At 37.2% G+C, this 26631-nt stretch overlaps 2 protein-coding genes across 2 annotated transcripts in view; one reads left to right on the top strand and one right to left on the bottom strand.

Moving 5' to 3' along the window:
* LOC103724067 (myelin-associated oligodendrocyte basic protein) overlaps nt 1–22132 on the top strand; it is a 46337-nt gene extending 24205 nt beyond the window's left edge. Inside the window, exons 3-6 of the mRNA XM_088701228.2 lie at nt 15225–15280; nt 16581–16745; nt 21573–21686; nt 21800–22132. Of these exons, the coding sequence (XP_088557354.2) occupies nt 15225–15280; nt 16581–16745; nt 21573–21686; nt 21800–21892 (428 nt within the window). The 3' untranslated portion in view covers nt 21893–22132. The remainder of the gene's footprint in view (nt 1–15224; nt 15281–16580; nt 16746–21572; nt 21687–21799) is intronic.
* LOC148702918 (uncharacterized) lies at nt 9354–12758 on the bottom strand. Its single transcript, XM_088724383.2, has one exon. It carries the CDS (start codon nt 12017–12019, stop codon nt 10958–10960), a length of 1062 nt encoding a protein of 353 aa, XP_088580509.1. The 5' UTR covers nt 12020–12758; the 3' UTR covers nt 9354–10957.
* Nucleotides 22133–26631: the final 4499 nt, after the last annotated feature.

Below are 26631 nucleotides of genomic sequence, written 5' to 3'. Positions count from 1 at the left end.
TGGGATCGACTCATGGTTTCTTGGGGTCGACCCAAGCTCTGTGCCATTTGTGCCAGAATGTGCCAAATTGTGCCATGGTCGACTCCATTTCTTCTGGGGTTGACTCCAACTCTATGCCAAGTGTTTCAAGGATGTGCCACATTGTGCCAAGTCGTGCCAAATGTATCAGGGTCGACTTCAAACTACTTGGGGTCAACTCTAACCCTATTTTTCTGCACTTGAAGGTTAGTTTATCATATTAAAGTAATAAAAAGATATTCCAATTAATTTAGGATGAATGGCACGTTCAAGTTTCATTTCTTTAACTAACAAAAATACGGAAATACCCCTTATCAAGAAAACTTCACTCTTAGTTTGGTCAAACTGAAAATTAGATTTTCTCTCAAGTTCTTTTAATAGAATTATCCTTGGAAGAATTCTTGAAGGTCATTTTAAACATGGTAGATGAGTGTATCATGAAGGTATCGAGATTGCAGGATGTATCGAAAATGTATTACTTCTCTCTTCCTCGAGTGTCTATTTACTTGATTAAGTTTGTTAATAGCATTGGTACTTCCATATGGCCTTCATGGTTTTGTAAACATCAAAATAACATTATGATTCTCACCAAAGTTGAAGGGGTGCTTCTATAATTTTCTTCTCTATAATTTTCCTTTTTTTTTCTTATGTTGGTTGAGGAGAGTGTGGAATCTTCACTTTTATTTTGCTTCTCCTATCTCATCCTTGCCCAAAGTAACAAAAGAAAGAAAATGTTGATGAAGATTATTAGCATTGATGGAAAAAGAATAAACAAATTTGATGGAAGCTATTTTTTTTAGTTTATATCATTTTATTTGGGTTTATTGCATAGAAAATATGAGTTAAACAATTTGTAGTGTGACCACCATTGGTAAGACCTGGTACAAATAATAGCTAAAATATATGTGCATATAAAATGATATAAGTAACAAAAAAAATAATGAACAAAATAAGTAACCTAATGGCATGGTAGTAGATCACCTTATACGGGTCTTTTTTGTGGGCGGTATTTGGAGTAGGTCTGCGAAGGTCATAGGTGATGATGTCGTGATAGTAGAACTGGACTAATGTAAATATTTATTATTATTCTTTTTCATGATAAATATGAATAAATGTTATAGTAAGAAAAGGCTAGTAATTAAAATAGATTACCTGTTTGGAGATTTCTTTATTGGAATTTCTTCCTAGCAGAGGTCGGACTGGGCATGCTTTTTGGGAGTTGGATAATAAAAAAATTCTTCCTAAATTAATCAATCAAGATACAAACCATAGCGATAATATTGTTGCAGTAAAATTTTTTAAATAAAGGACTAGGGAGACTTATATCTTCATTAACTTGTCATTGAATTGTCTAATCTCTACCTGTCTTAAACATGAGCTTGTTGATCATTGAATTGAGCTTGAGATGGGCTCAGCTTGCTCGAGCAAAGCTCATCACACCCTTCGTGTCAATTCATACCAAGCACTAATACGGCACATAACATCTAGTGCTAAAGTAGCTTGAAATCAGTTGAAGACACTTATAACCATTATCTAGTCATCAAAATATCCTTAAACTCTTCTCTTGTTAGGAATAGTGGTGGTGGTCACTATTTCAAAAAAAAAAAAAAGGGCCAGGCAGTTGCTTAGGTGCTCGCTTTGAGCAAGTTGGCCTCAGGCACCTTGCCTAGGCGTAGGCAACTCACAAGGTGGTTTGCCATGAGGCGAGTGTTTGGGCATGAGTCTTCACCTAAAGCACTCTCTAAATGGGTGCTTAAGCACTGTCTTGGAGAGTGGGTGGGTTTGGATAACCCCTTTAACCCAACTATCTGAGCCACACCTTTTATCCTTTTCACTTTACCTTTCCTTGCTTCTTGATTCACCACCTTTTCCCATCTAATCTCTAAACCCCAAGTGGCCACACAACCCAAACCCAGGTGGAGTGTGGCTGTGTGGGTTGTCAGTGAGTGGCGGATGCAGAACGCCATATGATGGCTGAAGGTGCTGATTCCACCTATGTTTTTTCTCATAATTCTTGTTCTCTTTAATCTCTCTTCTTTTTTGGATTGGGGCAGCAAGATGGTGGAGGTGGTTCTAAGTTGTTGCCAAAAACAGCTATTGATGGTGCCATGGGTACAAACAACTATCGCTTGTGTTGTCACCTCCACCAAGAGTTTTGCTTTCAGCAGCTGGTGTTGTTGTCTGTGATGCCTGCAGTGATGCCTATAGCAGCTGCCATTACCATTGACAATGCTAGTGGTGCCACCTGCAGTAGCCATGGGTGGTGCTACCTTTGCAGTTGCTTCTGCTGGTGGTGCTTCCTCCAGTAGCCGTTATTGCCCAAACATAGACAACCCACTCCTATTTTGCTGGTGGTGCTTCCTCCAGTTTGCCATGAGGCGAGTGTTTGGGCACGAAAGTCCTCCCTTTCTGGATTTTTTTTATCAGTTGAAAAAAATAGGAGAGGTGAGACAGAGAAGGCACGGGAGGTCTTCTCTACCACCCTCTCAATCATTTAAGGAGGAGAGAAGGGTGAACTGTCTTGAATCAAGTTTAACTAGGCTTTTCAGCTCAGTTCGGACCTGAACCGCTCAATTTAGGTTTAAAAGCAGTTTCGGCCCTAATTCAGGTCGCGAAATGAGCCAACCAGCTATATTTTCCTGGTTTGGGGGTACATGGTTTGGTACTCCCCAAATTGGATGGTTCGGTCTTCCATGATAAACCATTACACCTATATTGTCGCTTGCTTGATGACTTTAATCCTAATCATGTAATAGAATGCCCTTGTTAAAGCTTCCATGCCTTTACTACGTTTGCTATCAATGATGCTCTTTAGCAGGCTTCTTGTCAATAGTAACAAAAATATGTAACTAGAAAACCAGTAACTATGAAGTACCGATTGTGTAACTAACTCCTGTTATGTTATTCTTCCCTACAGTTAATTGTTGTTTAAATCAGTGCATTGAAGAGTTTTGGCTTGATTTCCTGTTTTCTATGACAATCATGAACACTAATGTTGCCCAAGATAACAACCCAAGAGGGGGGGTTAATTGGGTTTTCTAAATTTTTAGGACCTTACTTAAGATGATAGATATATGAATAATTTAGCTTATGCTAATTATATAGGTGCAGTGGAATCAAAAGGAACACAATGCAAACACACAAGAACTATAGTGGTTCGGTGCTCTCCTAAGCCTTTACGTCCACTCCCCAAGCATCCCCTTAGAAATTCACTATAATTCCGCGGATTACAGTTGGATTGTTTTACCGGGCTCACAATCTAAAAATCCTACAATTGGTTTTACGGGATCACTAATAACCTAACCGTTGGTTTATGGGCTCAACAACAACATACACCATTGGTTTTGCGGGCTCGCCAACAAATCTTACAAGAAATGAAAGAGAAAGGGTTTAAAGCTCCTAAATGAGCAAGTAATATAATAATGCACTTAAAGAAGAGTTAAGAAAGTATTTATCGCTTTGTAGATTGCTCTTCTCTTCTTTGCCAATGTTGCTTCACTCAAGGGGTTAGTAGAGCTCTTGAATCCACTTAAAGACTGCTCAACCTCCTTCGTTTAGAATTTGAATGAAGCACAATTGATGAAGACACGTGGACTTTCTTTTCTCTTGAATGCACTCTTGATTTTTGCACAAGATACTTTCCCCTGATGAATAGTTCCTCTTAAATACTTCTCCAACCTCTAATAGTCACTCCCTAGCTGTTGGAATGGAGAAACTAGTCGTTTCTAGCCGTTGGAGACTCAAATTGTACTTCTGCAGAACTAGTCGTTATGCTGTCAATTGTGCTGGGGTCGACCCAAGCAAATCTGGGGTCGACCTAAGTTACTGTTCCACAAACTGGGGTCGGCTCATGTTTTTCTAGGGTCGGCTCCAGCTACAGTGGGGTCGACTCAAGCTTGGCTGGGGTCGGCCCTCTCAGAATTTTCAGAGACTTGTCTTTCTGTCATTCTGGGCTGGGGTCGGCTCAACTTCTCTTGGGATCGACGCGAGCTACAGTGGAGTCGACTCAGGCTTTTCTGGGGTCGACCCTCTCAGGAATTTTAGAGCCTTGATTTTCTGACTCTTCAGGCTGGGGTCGACTAATGCTTTCCTGAGGTCGACCCAAGCTACAGCGGGGTCGACTCAAGGTTATCTGGGGTCGGCCCTCTCAAGAATTCTAAAGAGTTGTTTTTTAGGCTCTTTTGGCTGGGGTCGGCACATCTTCTCTTGGGGTCGACTCAACCTGGGGTCGACTCATGGTTTCTTGGGATCGACCCAAGTTCTATGCCATTTGTGCCATTTTGTGCCAGTATGTACCAAATCGTGCCGGGGTCGACTTCATTACTTTTGGGGTCGATTCCAACTCTGTGCCAAGTATTCCAAGGGTGTGCCACATCGTGCCAAGTCATGCCAAATGTATCAGGGTCGACTCCAAACTATTTGGGGTCGACTCTAACCCTGTTTTTCTGCACTTGAAGGTTACTTTAGCACATTGAAGTAATAAAAAGATATTCTAACTAAATTGATGAAGTATGGCACATTTAAGTTTCATTTCTTCAATTAGCAAAAATATGGAAATATCCCTTATCAAGAAAAACTTCACTCGTAGTTTGATCAAACTGAAAATTAGATTTTCTCTCAAGTTCTTCTAGTAGAATTATCCTTGGATGAGTTCTTGTAGGTTGTATTAAAACATTGTAGATGAGTGTATCATGAATGTATCAAGATTGTAGGATGTATCGAGAGTGTATCACTTCTCTCTTCCTTTAGTGCCTATTTACTTGATTAACTTTGTTAATTGCATTGGTACTTCCATATGGCCTTCATGGTTTTCTAAACATCAAAATAACATTATGATTCTCAATCTTCCCCATTTTGATGATTACAAAATATTACGTATTGTTGATTTGCCATTAATAAAAAAAGTTTAATTTAACATCATAAGATGTTTTTGGTTCAAGATTTTCAAAATAGTTATTTTTGAAGTATGTATCAAGTAACCAAGATCTCCCCTATCATAATCAAATTGATGCCAAATCTGTTTTATCTTTACTCCCCCTTTCTCTTATGTTTCATTGATTCAAAATTTTCAAGGATTTGTGCCAAATGAAGAGTTTCATATTATGTATCGAGGCATTGAAACTTTCTTTAGTTGTGTGCCAAAAGTTTATGTATCAAGCTATAAAAATTCAGATTTACATGTTTTCAATATTTTCCCCCTTAAATATTAATTTTTCTTCTTAAATTCTTTCTCCCTTTTCTTATTTCTTCTTATTTCTTTCTCCCCCTTTTTGTCATTATCAAAATGAGTATGTAATTCAAAGGTGAATAGCATGATAAAGACAATGATCATAAGCCAAAATAAGATATTGTATTTCATATAAGCCAAAATTACAATGTTCTAGTAATCCAAAATGCCATAAATGATAACAACGTTTACAATCAACAAAAGGCAAAATACATAGAGAACTAGAGTGACTCTAGGCACTAATCTAAATGAGCTCCAGTAGTGCTATTAGTAGGCCTAGAAGCATCTAATGGCTGTGATCTAGCTCTAGATCTCCTATGTAGGTGGCGAGAGGAGGTCTGGTCTGATCTGACTGGGATGGTCTGTGAGCCCTATGAACTGGCTGGCTCTGTGCCGAGACCTCTGACTCAGCTGCTCGAGCTGCAGGATGACCATGATACTCTCTCTCTAAGGTGGTCATCCGGTCCATGAGACTCGTCACCTGGGCAGATACTCCCCTAACCTCAGCTTTAAGGCTATCCAGCCGACTCATCATCCTATCAGAGAGACCCATCACCTGAGCTACTGCAACCTCAGTCATCCTACTCCAGTACTCCTCCGTGTATCCAGTAGGTGTAGAGGATGACGGTCCTGCCTCTGTATGTGATGAAGGATGATAAGCAGGCATCTCGGGCTCAGGAATAGAGTCTTTGGGCTCTGGTACATCAGGTTCTAGTGCCTGTGGCCCTGCACCTACGCGCATCCAGTGGCCATTCAGCTTGTCGTAGCCCATGCGAATAGGTGACCGTGCAGTATAGATGTCGGTATGCAGTAAGTCTTTGGAGATCTCACCAACTAAACATATCTCATACTGTCTAAAGATCAGTGTGAGTACCATACCATAGGGTAGAAAGACCCTCACCCTAGTCACGGTCTCACGCATCTGTCTGATCATCATAGCTGGGAGATTCAGGAGAATGCCCTGAATAACATGCTCCATAATAGCCAAATCTCTCTCGGATACATGGTCGAATCTCCCACTCTTCGGAAACAATATCCTCCCTATGAAGTTATGAAGCAATCTCATCTCAGCAGAGAAGGCACTGGCTACCAGATCATCAGAGTAGTCGATCTCATCTCTCTCCATGATCAATTGTAGAGCTTTGATCCTATCCTCTAGCCTATCTGGTATGGCATCCTCACAACGAAGATGGAGCAAATGTCCTAGACTGTCCTCAGTGACATGAATCTCAACTCCTCGGACCTCGGACACGAGCCCGCCCGCACCGATCCGTAGGGTTGCATAAAACTCACGGACTAAACCCGGGTAGGTCTGTAGATCTAGGGAGCAGAGGTACTCCTATCCTTGATGCTTGATCCAACCACTTAGTCTAAACCCTTCTTGATCCAAAACTTCGAAGTTTATGTGTCTACCTGTCGTAACCGGTCTTCCCGCGTATCTAGCAAGCAAAACTGAAGGAGAAGGCGGTTGGGGAGGCTCTACTCGTGGTTCAGCTCGTGGAGGAACTGTAGATGGCCCACTAGTTTGCTCTTCCACTGTAGATTGACATGTCACTCTGCTAGATCGCTTGGCCACGGCTTGTTTGGGTCTCATTTTGACCTAATCTTCCTTTTGATTCGATCTACCGGCTTGGGAGAGGGTGAAACTAGAGTTTACCGGCGATTGGAGGTGGATGAAGGAGAGGAAATAGTGTTTCTAGGAATTTAGCAACAATGGAATGCCCTAAAAAATGCTCTCGGCCGGCCCTAAAAAGTAAGGGTCCCGCCGTCGAGTCGACCCCAGCTTTTGCTTAGGTTGGCTTGCAGGGGATCGACCCTGCTTGGATCTCGGGTCGACCCGAGTTCGAATCCCCAAACAATTTTTTTTTTGATGTTTCAGTTTTCTGATCCTTACCAAATTTCTATGGGTCACTGATATACATGAGAGGAAGCTCTAAATCAATGATTTGATCAATGTTTCATAGGATTTAGGAAATGAGAGGAGCGTATCATGAAACATTTTTTCTTTTCTAAGCAAAGGGGTCACATACTCCTAATTCTCTTCTAAGCATACAAAATCTATCTTCACTAAGAGGCTTTGTAAATATATCAGCCAATTGATTTTCCGTGCACACATGTTCAATATTTATATTTCCATTTTGCACATGATCTCTTATGAAGTGATACCTTATTTCAATATGTTTTGCTTTATAGTGTTGTACAGGATTTTTGGTTAAATTGATTGCCTTGTGTTATCACATTTTATGGAAATGTTATCAAGCTTAATTCCATAATCCTCTAATTGTTGCTTAAGCCATAATACTTGAGCACAGCAACTTCTAGCTGCAATGTATTCGGCCTCAGCCGTTGATAGTGCAACTGAATTTTGCTTTTTGCTAAACCATAATACTAGATTTGCACCTAAGAATTGACATATCCCACTAGTGCTCTTTCTATCTAGTTTGCATCCAGCAAAATCAGCATCTGAGTATGCAATTAATTCAAAACATGAATCTCTAGAGTACCATAATCCTATGCTAGATGTATTTCTTAGATACCTAAGAATTTTTTTAATAGCAGATAAATGTGATTCTTTAGGATTAGACTGATATCTAGCACACATTCCAACACTAAACATAGTATCAGGCCTACTAGCAGTAAGGTAAAGTAAGGATCCAATCATACCTCTATAGAGTTTAGTGTCAATGCTCTTACCTTTTTCATCTTTATCCAACTTACTAGAAGAATTCATCGGAGTTCCCATTTTCTTGTAATCTTCTTTCCCAAACTTCTTGAGGATTTTCCTTGTATATTTGGTTTGGTGAATGAAGATTCCTTAGTTTGCTTGATCTGAAGTCCGAGGAAGAAATTGAGTTCTCCCATCATGCTCATCTCGAACTCACCCTGCATTAACTCAGCAAACTCTTTGCATAAGGAATTAGCAGTAGCACCAAATATTATATCATCTACATATATTTGCACTACAAGAAGATTTTGATCTTTTCTTTTAATGAATAGTGTTTTATCTACATTTACATTTTCTCTATTGAACTTATTATCTAGCAAGAATTTGCTTAGTCTATCATAACAAGCTCTAGGAGCTTGTTTCAAACTATATAGTGCCTTATGCAATTTAAATACATGTTCGGAAAATTCATGATCTTCAAAATCAGGAGGTTGTTCTACATATACTTCCTCTGTTATGTAACCATTTAGAAAAGCACTCTTTACATCCATTTGATATAATTTAAAATCTATATAGCAAGCAAATGCAAGTAGTAATCTAGTAGCTTTTAATCTAGCAACTGGGGCAAAGGTTTCCTCAAAGTCAATCCCTTCTTCCTGATTATAACCCTTCACTACTAGCCTAGCCTTGTTCCTAGTTACTATGCCATTTTTATCAAGTTTGTTTCTAAATACCCATTTGGTTCCAATAATAGTTTTGTTTTTAGGTCTTTCAATTAATGTCCATACATTATTTCTTTTAAATTGATTCAATTCTTCTTGCATGGCATTGATCCAATTTACATCATGTTCGGCTTCTTCATAAGTTTTAGGGCCTTTAGGCTCTATTTGAGATACAAAGGCAAGATAGTTATTAACATTTCTTAGATAGGATCGAGTTCTTATCCCTTGTGATGGATCACCTATTATTAAGTCTTTGGGGTGACCATGTGCATACCTCCATTCTTTAGGTAGATCCTGATGTTGTGGTAAACTATGATCATCTTTCTTTTCTTCCTCACCTTGCTTTGATGTATCCTCTTGCTCATGATTCGGTGTATCATGAATACTTAGCTTCTCAAGCTTGAACGTTCCTGTATCATCATCAAAAATATTTTCCTTCCTAGAGGACCACCGTTAGTTTCATCAAATATTACATTTATTGATTCTTCAACAACCATGGTGCTCTTGTTGAAGACTCTGTATGCCCTGCTAGATGTAGAGTATCCTAAGAAGATACCCTTATCTGACTTGGCATCAAATTTATTTAAATTCTCCTTGTCATTATTTAAAATATAACATCGACAACCAAAAACTCGAAAATATTTGACAATTGGTTTTTTATTCTTCCAAAGTTCATAAGGAGTTTTCTTTGTTATTGGACGAATTAAAACATGGTTTAAAATATAGCAGGAGGTGTTTATAGCTTCAACCCAAAAGTACTTTGGAAGATTTGACTCACATAGCATAGTGCGAGCCATTTCTACTAAGGTCCTATTTTTCTTTCAACAATTCCATTTTGTTGAGGCGTTCTAGATGCTGATAATTGATGAGATATTTCATTTTCATTACAAAATTCTTCAAAGTATTGATTTTCAAATTCGGTTCTATGATCACTACAAATTGAGATTAGAGTGGTGTTCTTTTCAGTTATAACATTTTTGTAGTATTTCAAAAAGGCTAAAAATGCTTCATTTTTATGTGCAAGAAATGACACCCATGTATATCTTGAAAAATCATCTATAATTACTAGTCCATATTTTTTGCCTCCTAGACTTGCAGTTCTAGTTGGTCCAAATAAATCCGTATGGATAAGCTGTAATGGCTTAGTAGTTGAGACTATATTCTTAGATTTGAAAGATGACCTTGTTTGTTTACCCAATTGACATGCACCATAAATTTTATCCTTTTCATAAGTTAATTTTGGTAAACATTTCACTAACTCCTTTTTAATTAACTTTGAAATTAATTCCATACTAGCATGACCAAGTCTTCGGTGCCATAGCCAACTAGTTTCATTTATCTTATTCTCATTGGCAATTAGGCATAATCCATTTTTCTTGGCTAGAACATCAAGGTTTATTATATAAATATTTCCATGCCTATGTTCTATGAGTACAATACTATTATCTTTATCACAAAATTGACTTATACTTAGCAAGTTATGTTTTAGACCATCAACTAACAAAACATTATCTATGAATGTAGATGAAGTGATATGAATTTTATCCTTTCCAATAATGTGACCTTTGGCATTGTCACCGAAGGTTATCACTCCACCATCTTTAGATTCCACGGTAATGAATTGATCCTTATCACCTGTCATATGTCTTGAACAACCACTATCTAGATACCATAGTCTATTCTTCTCATTGATTGTAAGACATACCTGCAAGTAAAATCAAGGATCCATTTTAGGTACCCAAATTATGTTGGGTTCTTTAGGGTTAGTAGTTATGGTTCCTTTTGGAATACAAATTTTTTTAAATCTTGGTTTGCCTTTTTCATTTAATTTTTGGTTATTGTTAGATTTTCTCAAATCACATTCATATGCTTTATGTCCTATTTTGTTACAGCAATAACAAGTAGTGTTTTCATTTTTGGATTTTACAAATACATTTCTCAAATATTTTTGCTTTTTGTTTGTTCTATATTCTAATCCTGCTTTATCATAAACAGCTCTTTGACTATCAAGAATTATATTTAATTTACTTAAGCTGAGTGTAAATTTATCTATTAGGGATTTATATTTTTCTACTTCTCCATTTAGTTTAATGTTTTCATTAATTAGATTTTTAGTTTCATTAGTAAACTTCTTTCGTAATGTTTCATAATCATAGATAGTTTTAACTTGTCTTGCATAAGTGTCTGATTTTTATTCTTTAAAGTTTTATTTTTATGAATAAGCTTCTTATGTTCTTTCATAAGATCTAGAAAAGCATCATGCAATTCATCTACAGTAAAATCACAATCAAGTTCAGCATCTACCTAATTGTCGTTTGCCATGAATCACATTTGAGCTGTATGTTGCTGATCTTCCTCTTCTGAGCTTGATTCGTCACTCTCACTCCATTCATCCATGAGAGCTTTCTTTTTGAGTTTCCTTGCCATCCATTTTAATTGTGGACAATCTATTTTGAAGTGCCTGGGCTTATTGCATTCATAACAGATTGGCACTTTACTTTCCTTTTCTTTGTCCTTACTCTTTTCTTTGCTTGTGCTGCCTTTGGAGAATGGCTTTCTTTTGTGAAGTCCTTTCTTATTTCTTATGAATTTTCTGAACTTCTTGGCAAGCATAGCTACTTCTTCCTCATCGTACCCCTCTTCATCATTGGACTCATCCGACTCGCTGTCCTCTTTAGGGATTGTGGACTTCAAGGCGATTGTCTTCTTTTTCTTGACTTCCTCCGACTTTTGCTTCATTGTTAGCTCATGGGTCATAAGGGACCTTAGAAGCTCTTCTAGCTGAAAAGTATTGAGGTCCTTGGCCTCTTGAATTGCAGTCACCTTGGCCTCCCACATACGCGATAGAGATCTGAGAATTTTGCGTACCAATTCAGAGTTAGAATAAGATTTGCCTAAGCTTTTGAGACCATTGATTATATCGGTGAATCTTGTAAACATTTCAGTTATACTTTCAGAGGATTTCATTTTAAACAATTCGTATTTGTGTACTAGCATATCTATCTTAGATTCCTTAATTTGGTTTGTCTCTTCATGTGTAACCTCTAATCTATCCCAAATTTTCTTAGCTGAATTACATGTTGATATTCTATTAAACTCATTAGCATCTAGTGAGCAATAGAGGACATTCATGGCTTTAGCATTAAGTTGAGCCATCCTCTTATCATTATCATCCCATTCCTTTTGTGGCTTAGGGATGACCGTGCCATCTAAGCTTATAGTGGGTGTGTGTGGTCCTTCAACTATGATTCCCCATATATCATAGTCTAGTATTTGTATAAATATTCTCATTCGTGCTTTCCAATACATGTAATTAGTGCCATTAAATAGGGGTGGTCTATTTGTTGATTGTCCCTCGGATAGAGAGCTACCTATATGAGTTGTCATGATCTTTAGCTCTTGATTGTTAGATTAACAATTAATACAAGAGCACCTGCTCTGATACCACTTGTTGCCCAAGATAACAACCCAATAAGGGGGTGAATTGAGTTTTCTAAATTTTTAGGACCTTACTTAAGACGATAGATGTATGAGTAATTTAGCTTATGCTAATTATATAGGTGCAGTGGAATCAAAAGGAACACAATGCAAACATACAAGTATAGTGGTTTGGTGCTCTCCTAAGCACCTACGTCCACTCCTCAAGCGTCTTCTTGGGAATTCACTATAATCCCGCGGATTACAGTTGGATTGTTTTACCGGGCTCATAATCCAAAAATCCTTCAATTCGTTTTACGGGATCACCAATAACCTAACCGTTGGTTTTACGGGCTCACCAACAACCTACACCGTTGGTTTTGCGGGCTCACCAACAAACCTTACAAGGAATGAAAGAGAAATGGTTTAAAGCTCCTAAATGAGCAAGTAATACAATAATGCACTTAAAGAAGAGTTAAGAAAGTATTTATCGCTTTGTAGATTGCTCTTCTCTTCTTTGCCAATGTTGCTTCACTCCTCAAGGGGTTGGTAGAGCTCTTGAATACACTTAAAGACTGCTCAACCACCTTCTTTTAGAATTTGAATGAAGCACAATTAATGAAGACACTTGGACTTTCTTTTCTCTTGAATGCACTCTTGATTTTTGCAAAAGATACTTTTTTCCTGATGAATGGTTCCTCTTAAATACTTTCCCAACTTCTAATAGTCACTCCCTAACTGTTGGAATAGAGAAACTAGCCATTTCTAGCTGTTGGAGACTTAAATTGTACTTCTGCAGAACTAGTCGTTATGCTGTCAGTCGTGCTGGGGTTGACCCAAGCAAATCTGGGGTTGACCCAAGTTATTGTTCCACAGACTGGGATCGGCTCCAGCTACAGTGGGGTCGACTCAAGCTTGGCTGGGGTTGGCCCTCTCAGGGTTTCCAGAGACTTGTCTTTCTGTCATTCTGGGCGGGGCCGACTCAACTTCTCTTGGGGTCGACTCGAGCTACAGTGGGGTCGACTCGAGCTTTTCTGGGGTCGACCCTCTCAGGGATTTCAGAGACTTGATTTTCTGACTCTTCAAACTGGGGTCGACCCAAGCTACAGTGGGGTCGACTCAAGGTTATCTGGGGTCGGCTCTCTCAAGAATTTTAGTGAGTTGTTTTTCAGGCTTTTTTGGCTGGGGTCGCCTCATCCTCTCTTGGGGTCGACTCAACCTGGGGTTGACTCATGGTTTCTTGGGGTCGACCCAAGTTCTATGCCATTTGTGCCATTTTGTGCCAGAATGTACCAAATCGTGCCAGGGTCGACTCCATTACTTCTGGGGTCGACTTCAACTCTGTGCGAAGTGTTACAAGGGTGTACCACATCGTACCAAGTCGTGTCAAATGTATCAGGGTCGACTCCAAACTACTCGGGGTCGACTCTAACTCTGTTTTTCTGCATTTGAAGGTTAGTTTAACACATTGAAGTAATAAAAAGATATTTCAACTAAATTGATGAAGTATGGCACATTCAAGTTCCATTTCTTCGATTAACAAAAATACGGAAATACCCCTTATCAAGAAAACTTCGCTCTTAGTTTGATCAAACTGAAAATTAGATTTTCTCTCAAGTTCTTCTAGTAGAATTATCTTTGGATGAGTTCTTGTAGGTCATATTAAAACATTGTAGATGAGTGTATCATGAATGTATCAAGATTGTAGGATGTATCGAGAGTGTATCACTTCTCTCTTCCTTGAGTGCTTATTTACTTGATTAACTTTGTTAATTGCATTGGTACTTCCATATGGCCTTCATGGTTTTGTAAACATCAAAATAACAATATGATTCTCAACTAAATTGGGATTTAATATCCCGAGTTAGAATGAAATTTGGTGAATCTCCAGATACGTTTTTACTTTCCAATATCAAGGCCTACAAATTACTTGCTTTGCCCCACCTCTTCTGTGTCTTTTTCCTCCATAAGTACAAGATGTAGAAATGCATAATACCTTCAATTATGGCCACCTAACCATGGGGCAGCACAAAGACTGATAGCTTAGGTAATGTTTTTGGCTGCTTGCATGGTTTAACCTGCCAACATGCAGCTCTTAACATGATATTGCCTTTTTTTTCTCCTTTTGCATCCATATTCTTTGAGGCTGGTTATTTTCTATTCTTTGTAACACTGAGTAAACTATTTACTATATTATGCAATTTCGTTGCCTGGGATCCTTGATCTGTCAATAGCAATTTAGATGACTTTTATGTTGTGATTTTTCTTTCAAAGTCCTTCCACCAGAAGTTTTAGCATTTTACATGATGCAATTGTTTGAAATCAAGGTTTGAAGTTTTGTCTGAAATCAACTTCTTTTGGTTGAGACTGAAATGAAATTGAGGTCCTCTTTTGGGGTAGTTAGGTTCAGCAATCTTGGTCCAGCTTGAATAGTTTCAGCTAGTTTCAGTTGCAAGTGGCCAAAATTAGTGGTAGATGCTTTTCAAGTTCCATTTTGCTGTTTATTTTCATTTTGGATTTTTCTGTTTACGTACATAGGCTATAATGTACGGTATCATTCTCAATAGTTTTTCTTTCTTTTCCTTAAGTTAAAGAGGGAATAGACGATAAACATATCTCTTGACGGGTCAAGGCCTTCAAAAAGATGCTTCTTCCGCAATCTATAAGGACTAATGTGAACAACCAAGTACAAGAACTTTAACATGAATGACAATACTTTGCAAAATAAAGTTTAATAGTAGCCACTTGACCCTTTAAATTTGAGAAAGAAATGTAAAACTCTAATATATCAGTGAGTTCTATTCAGAAATGAAAGAAAGATGTGCAATACTAGGCATTAAAAAGCTTCAAAATTGATAAATATTATGAATTTTCAAACAATTGATGTTTAATAAGTATATTACCAATATCTTAGTGAGTTTTACTTACGTCCAATGTTATCTTCAACTAAACTGGTCGAAAGTACATAGACAAAGAACCTTATATAATACAAAATTCTCTAAAATCTTTTATAACTGCCAAAACCAAAATTCCATGGACCTAACCAAAATTGGAATCCAGTTCTTAGACCTTGTTTGAAATTTGTTACTAATTACAATTTTTGCTTTCAATTGAGATAGTATTTATTCTATTAATGGGCTTTACATTGCCCTAACACTTTCTTATCTATTTTCAGAGACAACATTAGCTTTGCTTCGACATCCAGATTGTTGTATTTCTGCCTACTCATCTGTAAGCAATGGTTTTATCTTCTTGAATCATTTCTAGACATTTTTATCCCCGTTCATTGCATATTGCTATTAGTCTTTGGGCGTTGATCTATTAACATTAGTATGAATTTAGATGTCTACATCAAGGTTCGCCATCTCGGTACCGGACCCCGTACCGGTGCCACACTAGTACAATGTCGATATCGTACAAATTTTTTTGGGTGTACCGAGTGTTGGTACGTCACCCATACTAGGTGCCAGTACCGAATCGATATGGTACTGTATGCTCCGTATGGCCCGGTTCAGGCCGATACGGCGTACCTTGGTCTACGTACTACTAATGTACCTATTGATTACTACTTGTAGGAACTAACACTGATATATACTCACTGACCATACTCTAAAGATGATTGAAAATTTCTGGTAAAATTTGCCCTTGATTTACATGATATTAGAAGCTACTTCGTGATGAATTGAAATACTTTGACTTTTAATTTCAATTATTTTAAAATCATAAACTATGACATCTCACAAATCACGTCATTTGTTTTAATGAACATCACTGAGAATGCATATGAAACCATCAAATTGATGTTAAGACCACATCTAATGTCATATATTACTTTTTGATTTGTACATAACCTTAATTTTTATAGTTTAGCGATATTTTTCTTCTACCTAGTTCATTTGTTATCTTTTAGTTTCAACACCTTATCTATTAATCTAGTTACTAATGCTGCCCAGATTTTTGCGTACATGCCCATCCCTCTATTGATGTGCATATGCTTGTTTGATGCACATGCATATTTGTTAATTTGCACCATGCAAGATTAAGAGTGTGAATGCATTTTTTTTCCTATATTGGAGTTTGGCAAATTTGAATCTCATGTAGTGAAAATAGATGCTGGATTTAGAATACGAATACAAGGTAAGAATTAATTTCCTATAATGCTCCATATTAATTTAAAGGCCATTGAAACTTCCAATTGTAATTTCTATGACTCAAGAAAATGATATTCATTGTAAGTTGTAAAGTTTTTCATTGTGCACTTACGAATAAAGAGTCACCTCTGGGTAAGCATTTGGTTTTGATTATCTGCTGTTTTTTTTTTCATGCAGAAATAAAGTAAAGATATTCTTAACTGCACTGTTTAACTGTTGTTAAGCATCAGGATCATTCTTTTTCTCTCAATGATGCCAAATTTCTTGAACAATTCATCCCCTGGCAATGATGGTTTTATTGTGAAACTTTTTTCCGATGTTGCTGCTTAAAGCCATTGCGATAGCCTGAATATGACCCTATCTGATTGGAAATTTTGAAGGTGGATGTAAAACGGACTATAGAAGATGGGGAGAAACGTTTCAATAAACTTTCAATTGAGGAGAGAGGTAAATTTGATGAAGAGACACTTGTCAATGTAAACAACTTTAAGAGGCGAAAAACGACCAGCCAGAGATCAAAGGGTTTCAGCAATGAGTATATTGTGGTATGTATAGCTCCTTAAAAATTAGCTTTGCCTTGCCATGCTATTAAAATCTTTTCTTGCATAAGTCTGTGATCTTATGTTTGAGAAAGGGACGTTGTTCTCTATTATATATTTTCCTATAAAGTAACTAATTGTACATGAAAGGAGGATGTGTATTTGGACCAGATTTTGATAAATGTTATAGTCTGTCTCTACTTGCCAGTGTTCTGTTTTGTGATGATATATAGTGAACAAGGAGTATGTTGTAATTATAATTTATGCTTTGATTAATTAAAAATAACATAAATCTGGACCTAATTTAATTGAACAAAAGCAGGAACTACTCTTGAACTGTTGTGTGTCTATTAGTTTTTGAAGAATGTAAAGTTTCTATACAGATTTAACTAAATATCAAAAGTTGGTATCCATGGGAGCATTGGTGCTTATTACCCAGAAAATTATGATGAAAACAACTAGAGCACAAATAAAGGTAAAAGAAGAACAAAGTGACCAATCATGCAATCCTTAGGGATGTAAATGAGACTAGGTCGAGCAAGGTGGTATTAGTTCTGCTAGCGACATCCTTCAAGGTCATCTTTTTTTCCTTTGCTCTCTTGAACATATACATGCAGTCTAAATTGTCATTTGGAACATAACAAGCTATTTGGAAATGCTACTTTCTAAATCAATCAAGAGAAAGCATGGTCAATGAAATGGTGGAGCAGAATTTCTTGCCAACATACCCACATAAATTAAGAGGCAAGATTGTAGGTCCAACTCTTATTAATGATGACCAACTGTGACCAACTTCAGATTCGAGAGAACTCTAAAATCTATTGTTGTTACTATTATTGTCCATGCTTAGATTCGCATCACAAGCTTCTCTCATTTGGAGGCAAAAACTTGGTGTTTATCCATGCATGCTGATAGTTTCTTTGTATTTTCTATTTCTACAATTATGTCCAACTATATGTAGGATTTATTGAATAAAAATCAGAACTTGCACCAATTGGGAAGTAAGTCAATATAGTGAAGCTATGTTGTTGTTTTGGAGAGGTTAAAGAGCTTAAAAGAGGCCCTTTTGGACAATCTCCGTACTCCCATAATAAAAAATAAAAAATTGATACGGAGCTGTTTTCATAAATGATGATTGTCATGAGGCAGAGATGAATGAACTAAAGCATTCTTACCACAACTACTGTTTGAAGTAGGATTTTTCCGTTTCCTGGGATGCTACATTTTTAAAGAAACATTGATTAATTGAGATTTGTTCATCAACCTTCCCCTTAATCTACTTAAGAAGATTTCTGAAAAATAACCGTACGATAGTTAACAAGATGCATGTAATGCTTTTTGGTGGACTTCTCTTAGAAGGGTTCAAGCATCAAGAGATGAATGGATTTTTTTGCTTATGTTGAATGTGCTTATTGAGCATGGCATTCATTTATAGGAAGATAACTATGAAAATAAAAGTTGTTCCCAAGGAAGGCCAACTGACCCGAACGGGGTGGTTCGGGTTGTATCAAACTGAAATAGTCAATTGGAATGTTTTAGGTGGTCCGGTTTGTTCACCCCTTTAGAGCCTCCAAAGGCCCCCCACCCCCCACCCCCTGATGCCCTCTAAGTCTTCTCCCTCTCTCCCTTGCTCCCCTACCACCCCCATCCGCCATGCTCTCTGAGGTCCTCTCTGGCCGTTTCTTCCTCTCCATCTCTCTCTCTCTTCCAAATCCCTGCTTGAGCAGTCGCCATCAGCTTCCTCCACGACCCCTTTGTCTCCACCTACGTCACCATTGCTGCCGCCGTCGTTGCCTCTTCTCTAACATGCTCCATTGGCCTTTATTCGGATTGTTTCTCCTTCCCCTTCCTCCGCTCCACCAATGTCCATGCTAATCCCTCCCTCGCCCATGTGATCACCCTCCACCACAGCCTCTAACCCTACTCCCATGTCGCCACCTCCCTCCACTTCTACAGCACCCTCGGCCTCCTTGATGCCCGCTCGGAGCATGTTCGATGAAACACCTTAGAGGTGAGGAATTTCAAGGGTGCCTAGGTAAGCCCCTTCACCTTTCTCCCTCTCTCCCTCTCTCCTCCCTCCTCTCTCTCTCTTCCCCTCCGCTGTTTCTCTCTTGATCTGCTTCTCTCTTCCCTCCCTCTCCTTGTTTCGGTATGCCCTAGCATGGTATGGTGCGGACTCATCTCATACTATACTGAACCGATTGCCGGCTGGTCCAACCTCCGATAGTGGGTTGGTGAACCTTGGTTGCGACTGATATGAAGGCTTCAATATAAATCCTTACAATCCTTATGAATGGTTAGATGCATCTATGAAACAAGTTAAACTCCAACAAAGTAAAAGGAAAAAAGGTTTTGAGCTTCACATGAACTGCTAGATTTTAAAACTTTGATGAAGGATATTTTCATGAAAAATGATGTGGAAGTTTTGAAAGGTTAAGTTGTGTGGGCAAGTTGTCAAGAAAATTTTCTCCATCTCCTATTATTTTAGTCGTTTCAATATGGCCATGACTCAGCCACATGGACCAGCAATGTTATATAGAAGATGCATAATTTCTATTGTCTCCAATAGAGCAGAATTAACGGAAAAGTTCTCCATGTACAATAAATATTTGCAATCCAGCACTTTGTCCTTTCTCTATCTTCTAATGGTCTTTGGTCATATCTAATCATTGTTGAACCCTTAATTGTCACAAGTAATGGACATTACTAATCTGGATTTAGAAAACAAAATATTGCTCATAAAACTTTCAATCAACTTTTAAAATAACGTACTATAAATCCAAATCTAGGATTTGTTTGATCCTATGAAGCAAAATAGTGATCGCAAATACATAAGTAGTTGCTAATACTACTGTTGGAGTGAAAATAGAGTTTTGAGGGTGTCATAATGGTCTGTCTGGTCCGGGGGTATTTTTGTTCCCAATTTGATTCTCTATATTTCTCTCTGTGAGATTAATTGCTTGCTTCCATGAGCTTTCATTCTGCTTCTGAAGCTTCAACTGTTCTAACAACACCTCGCACATGGAGATGGCCACGTTCCACTCGAAAATATACTTTCACTATTGAGAGAATTGTGGTCGGTAAGAAGATTAGGATCTCGTGTTGTTATTTCAGTCAGGTTGAGCCGACTCACTTTTTGAAGAAAGAAAACTACCTATCATTCAGTTCCGCAGGAGCAGAAATTGTTTGGACATTGACTTGGTATTCCACTTCTGATCAGGTTGGGGCAGATTTTGGGTCATTTCGTCTCTTGGTCATATTTGTATTAGTAGTTATGCATAGGGAATTTTTGGAAAAGAGACATGAGGTTTCAGAGGTTTGACTTTTTGAGGCATGAAGCTTCTCAATGTGAACTCGAGAGGCATTGAAGGGGCTATTTTTTTCTGCTGTTTCTTTCTCTAGAGCTGCTGTTCTCTCAGTAAGGGTTTCAAGTTTTGGAAATGAGGGTTTTGTGGAGTTGACCTGCAGCACCTTAGGATCCCTTGTCGCTGCTCGCATGAGAGTTCTTCCATTCTGCCACTATTTCCTTTCTTTTTCTGAGATGTCAAGCTCCATATTTCAGGTGTTTTCTTATTTCCAAAGGAATACCTGATCTTTGTGCTCTAAAGTTGATATTGATTGCTATTACTAGTTGGAAAAGTTTTTTTCTTTGTTGTTTGGGATTAGTTCTGTGCCTATATTGAGATGTGATTTCATGAAGTAGCTCCTTGCTTATCTATTGTTTGGTGGATAATCTATATATTAGCAGTAGAATCAACTTATTTTATGCTAGCAGTTTACTTCACCATGATTCTGTCTAAATTGTATAAATAGGTTTGGTGGATTTATTGCTGGTCAGTCTAACTCGTGACTAGTCTTGACGGCCATGCTAGCTCCTCACAGATGGTCTATGTACACAAATTTGGCTGTGGAGTGGCAAAATGTAATGTGTCATCATGCTCTTAGTTCAGGGTTGCATGTCATATATCAGGAATCTTCATCTATTATTTTTGACACTTGTTTCTTGGAATGGATTCGTGACGTTGAGCTCCTCAATGAGAAGTACACTAAGCTTTTAAAGTCAGCACTTTGGTCGATGGAGGAAAAACTTTTCTTTAGACATTTGTCATTATGGAAGCGAAATGATTGATGCTTAATTTCATTAGTAACTCCGAACAACCATCAGGCATTTTAAATAGTTCGATCCTTTTATTGTAATGGCAACCAACCATGAGAAGACACTTCATGGATGCTTTTCAAATGTTGGTCATGTATGAGACATACTCCAACTTATGTGACTGAAACAAATGATATCCATAATTTTCATTTCAAAAAGTTTATTTTTATCTAATTTGCTTTTGGGGTTACGTTCATATTTGAGTTTTTAGTGTTTCATGCAATTCATTAGTAATGCATAATTACATATTGCATATGTGGCAATTAACTCGAATGAACAGAAATTTGATCTCACAAATAGGAATCTAGCTCATTTCACTAAATCTAGAGGTCTTGGTTTGGATTCAAAATATGATCATTTTCAAATAAATTCTAGCAAGGTTATTTGGTTATGAGGCACCATTTATAATGTTATAGTGAGTACCACCTCATCTTCTGCACTATATTGTGTACTAAATTACCTGCTTAATTTTGTTACTGTATTTTAAACACATCAAATTTTTTCCACAAAGTGTATATTATGCTATACTTATATCAATGTGTAAAATCTTCATGATCTCACAGAACCCGTCATTCTTATAGTACAACGTTTAGTAGCTTCATACCTAGATAATGACAATGTTTTCCTTGGTCACAATTTTGTATGTTTCTTTCTCTGATTCCTCACTCCATATTTAGATTACAATTCTGGTTGCTGCTGAGGGTGTATATAAGCTACCTGTTATTAATGGGAGTGCAGACTTGAAGGAGGCACTGCAAAAGCTGGCATCTATACCTTCCCGCCAAACTCTGGTATTACAAATATCTTATACATTGGAAATTGCTTTATAAGTGGTGAAGGAAACAGAATTTTGTTATCTTAATCCAGCGATTCAAATATAATATTTGTGAACCATTAAATGCAGGCTGTCGAGGTGCTGTGGACCCCTCAGAATGAAACTGACACACTTTCAGAGCGGGAGCTGCTTGAAGACTACCCCCTCTTGAGGCCGTTGTAAGGGGAATTATTTGTTCTGTCTGTAAGGTGCTCTGAGCTGCTCTTTATAGCCATGTGGTTCATGTAAACAAAAAATGTTAATAGATAAGCATGCCCAAATTCTAGGATATTCAGTCTCACAAAATGGAGGATTTTTCTAATAGAGGACCTGTAGAACTCTTGCGACAGTCATTTGTTACAATATGTTAGGTTTTGGAGCACTGCTAGCATACCAGTAATATGTGAGTGTAGTTATTCATTATTCTTGGCTTGGTTTTGTTGATTCTAATCTCAGCAGCAATGGCAAACACAGGGCAACCTGTGGATATAGTTTCTTTAGTCTGTTGGGTTAGAAAGATGTGCATGAAAAACTCTTGGTTGAGGATGATTTGTTTTTAGATGAAGGCTTGTGGGACAACTGGGGGCATGTCAACTTTTGTTTCTTGTTTTGGAACGATAGGCATGTGGCAATCTTCAAATTGGGTACACTCAGTGTTCCAGCAATTGGTCATATATTTGAGTTACAGCATAAAGCAGCAAATGTTGAATCAACGCTAGGATGGCAACCAGCTGGGTTTTGGGTGACGTGTTGTGAATGTTGGGCAGATAATGAGAGGCACCACCTTCACAGCGCCATATTTGTGATCCAGATCGTTTTTTTTTTTCTATTATTTTTGGTGTTTATGGACCCAGGAGCTTGCAAGGCCGCTCACCATACCCTTTCCATGAACCGGCAGTCTTGCAAAAAGCAGCAGACCTTTTCAGCCTCTTTAGTTTTGTTTTGTCAAATTTACACTTGTCTTCTACTGCAGCATGGCACGTGCATTGCATCTCTAGGGATACGAGTACATGCGAATTCAGTAAATGAGGCTTTTTAAAAAAAAAATTAAAATTTTTAATAAGTATAAAATATTTAAAAAAATGATATGAAAATAGATAGTTGTCAAGTACACTATTTCAACAATTATGTGTATGAATTTAACAATGATAGGCAAGAAGTCTCTTCAGTTTAAAATAATTGTTGAATGGAAGCGCGGAAAAATTAGCATTCTAAAAGAAGGGTGGGATAATGCTTGGCAATACTGTTTACCATGCCAAGCAAGAGCAGAATAGGAAAAGGTTATCCTATGGCACTTCATGGTCAAGGGAAAGAAACGAATTGGGCATTATGGGAATTTCACTCCATCTAATTAATAAAAGTCCCATCCCACCATTTCCCCTTCAAGTGAGTACCCAAGAAGCAACTACAACATTGCAGCACAGCAGCCATTCAACACCACCAAAAGTGTTTACCTAATGAGCTACAAAATATTTGAAAATGGTACTGATGATTGCGTATTCTTGGAGTTGTTTTATAAGGAAGCTTGAGGTATTTAAAAGGTAAGAAAGCTTGGAAGTGCATAAAAATATTTGAAAATTTTTAGGTGATTTTGCAGCAGAGAAGCCAACTCTAGAATGATATGAGAGTCGATCCCTAGATGCCACATACCCAAAACAAAAGACCATAATTTTTTAGGATATCAAGAGTCGACCCGAAGTGCAGAAAAGCCGATCTTGGCACATGGGAGTTGATTGGCACAAGTTTAAAAGCTGAATTTATTGAGTGAAGAGTAGATCCTAGAAAGCTATAGGGTGAAAATAGAAGGGGCTAAAATATTGGTATTTTAGGAGTGGATCTCTATAGGTCAGGAGTTAATCCTATAGGTCAAGAGTCGACCTCTGTAAGCTATGAGTCAACCCTAAGAAGCCAAGAGTTCAACCCTTGGATGGCCACAAGGTGAAGATAGAAGTCTATGATTTTTAGTTGTTTTAGGAGTTGATCCCAACTAAGCAAGAGTTGGCCCCAGCCTATCAGTGCTTGACCCAAGTGACTAGGAGTCAACACCCTTTGTGCATGACTGCTTCAATAGCTAGCTTTCCAGCGAGCATAGTTTACTTTTAATGGCTTAAAATGACTGGTTTTATCTCTCTAACGGCCAAAAGAGCTTCTCCAACCATTCTTGAAGATATAACCGCTTCCAAAAATCAAGAAAGAAAATAGAGAAAAGAGGAGAACAAGTCATTACATTAAAGAACATTTAATACAAGAGCAACCACCATTTCTAGAGCATAACTTGAGCATCGACCAAGAGAAGCGATAATTCAAGGCTTCCCTCGAATTCAAAGTGCATCAAAAGGGTTCGATTCAGCTCATTCAAGGAGCATCAAGTTTGTAAAAGTTTTCTTTTCAATCTTGTATTTGAGGTGTCAAGTTTCAAAGGGCATTGAAACTTGGAATAGATTGATCCATGCTTTGAAATGGGGTGTAAACTAGCTTGGGGATAAGTTAAGGGTGATTGGTGGGTGAGGAACCAACATTGGTGTATTAGTTGGATGAACGAATAGTGGATTGAATTTCCAAGAAGGGAGCCTTGGGGATAGGTTGTAGGAGTTGGGTTTGGTTCTAAACCTCCATAAAGATTATTGTGTTTGTTGTGCTTATGCATGCTTTAATTATTTGCATTCATGTATCCTTGCTTTAGCTATATATACTTATTCTCTCACCTCACAAATACTTGAAAAAGTTATTTTTCGCTACATATATCGAATAATTTTTAAAGAACTTAATTTACCCCCTCTTTTGGATTGCATATCTTGGCAATACGTGGTACCAGAACATTCATACTCTTGCCTCTTATAGACCTAACGGCCTATATAAAAGATCAATGGCGGCCCAAATTAGATTTTCTCTCACTCAGCGACAATCCAGAAACATATCTACTCTTTTCAATGGTATACATTATATGTATTAGAAAGCAAGCATGAAGATTTTCATTTAAATACTTGATTATGACACCAGATATCATAATCAACAGACTTTATACACTCACAAAGCTAATTCATGGTGTGATCTCTCCCAAACTAGAAAGCAAATTGAATGAACTTGATAAGAAAATAGCACAGCTTAATGCTAAAAAAATGAATGTCTTGTATTATTCTTTAGGGTTTGTTTTTGGTAGATAAAAGACTTACTCGGAAATTATAATTTTCTTGGTAAGTGTTTCTTAAGCAACTTTTAGAAATAAAAATAATTTATGTATATTTTTTATGTATTAAAAAGTGGCTTTAGAATCTGTTATCTATGTTCTTTTGTATTACTACTTTTTCGGATAAGTTGCTAAGATCTATCCATATTTGCCGTAACACCCTTTATTATACAAATATTATATAATAATTTAATTATATTAGATATCATATATAATATCATATAATATAATATACATTATTATTATATATTATATTAAATAATATATTATATTATAATATTTTATATGATAATAATAATAATATATTACACAATAATAATACCATATTATTATATTATAATATATAATTATATATGATAATATTATATTATACATATTAAAATGTTTTATACTATATAATGTAATATATATTATCATAATATTATACTATATTATATTATATCATAATATAACATATATTATATTATTATTATATTATTATAGGGTTAAGTGTATTATAAGAACAAAAAAAGATTTTTATTTAGGCTGATGAAAAAATGACTTACCCACCTCCTAAGTGGGTAATACTTTTCCTCCATTTTATGTGCAAATGCAACATATAGAATAATAACTTACTCATCTAGAAAAGTAAGTTGGTCAACGGAAAAGTTGACCAACTTTCTTATGATATTTATCCACCAAAGAACGAGCCTTTAGATGCAAATAAATTTAATTGTATTTCTACTTATATTTCTTCTAAAGAGATTTAGGATAGGCTAGAAGTAATACAAGAAGGTACTAACTAGGTTAAGAAATCTAAAATTAATATGCTTGTACATATATATAAATTATTTAAAATATAGTCAATGAGTCAACCCTCGCAAAACATGAGTCGACCCTTGTAGTTTAAAAGTAAACAGAAAGTTTTTACCGCCTGAGAGAAGCTTGAAGAGTCGACCCTTGTTCAAAATGAGTCAACCCCCGAAATTGAAGAGTTGACCCTTGCATTTGAAGAGTCGACCCCAGCTCAGTTTAAGCGACAGCCGAAAAATTATGGTATGAGACAACTCTTGCATTTAAAGAGGCGACTCCTGAAGACGATGAGTCGACCCTTGTGTTTAAAGAGGCGACTCCTGATAAAGATGAGCCGATCCTTAAGAATTAAGAGTCGACCCTTTGAAGATGACACAGCAAAAGCTTTCTCCACATTTTGAAGTGCCGATCCAGAATGAACATGAGTCGATCCTTGTACTGCTGGGACCACAACGGAAAGCTGTGAACGACTTTTGTCTTCTTCTGTAACAGAAAAAGATTCTCATCAGAACGGGAAGAAAGGAATTCAAATCTCGCCTAAGAATTTGTCTATAAATACGAGGGAACCTCAGAATGGAAACAACAAAGGGAAAGAAAAAAGATTCTTTTGAAAACAAAAGGTTTTCACTGAGAAAAAGAGAAGAAAAGCTTAACAGTTCATCATCCTCACCAACATTGTAATCTGAAACTTTTTCTTATGTGGAGATCAGTCGAAGTTTCTCACTGCATCGTGAAGAGCTGCTGTTCGGACATTGGAACATCCTTTCATAGCCAACTTCTTCATCGGCTTCAGCTTTTACTTTCATTGATTTATTCTTTATATGCTCTGAAGCTTTAAGTTTTTTAGTTACAACATTCTTTTAGTTGGATTAATTGCTGTTGTAACAGTTTTATTGATTTGAAACTTGTAAAGGCTCTTCAAAGTCTCGATTGGAAGTTGCTG

This window comes from Phoenix dactylifera, chromosome 7 (assembly GCF_051530095.1).
Source record: "Phoenix dactylifera cultivar Ajwa chromosome 7, Ajwa_hap1_PhDact_Kaust_v1.1, whole genome shotgun sequence".
Lineage (NCBI taxonomy): Eukaryota > Viridiplantae > Streptophyta > Magnoliopsida > Arecales > Arecaceae > Phoenix > Phoenix dactylifera.
The sequence above is the reverse complement of the archived record's forward strand: the minus strand, read 5'-3'. Positions and strand labels throughout refer to the sequence as shown.

What these genes read in the sequence shown, in the direction of transcription:
- LOC148702918 (XM_088724383.2), bottom strand. Translation starts at nt 12,019, where the DNA reads ATGACAACTCATATAGGTAGCTCTCTATCCGAGGGACAATCAACAAAT.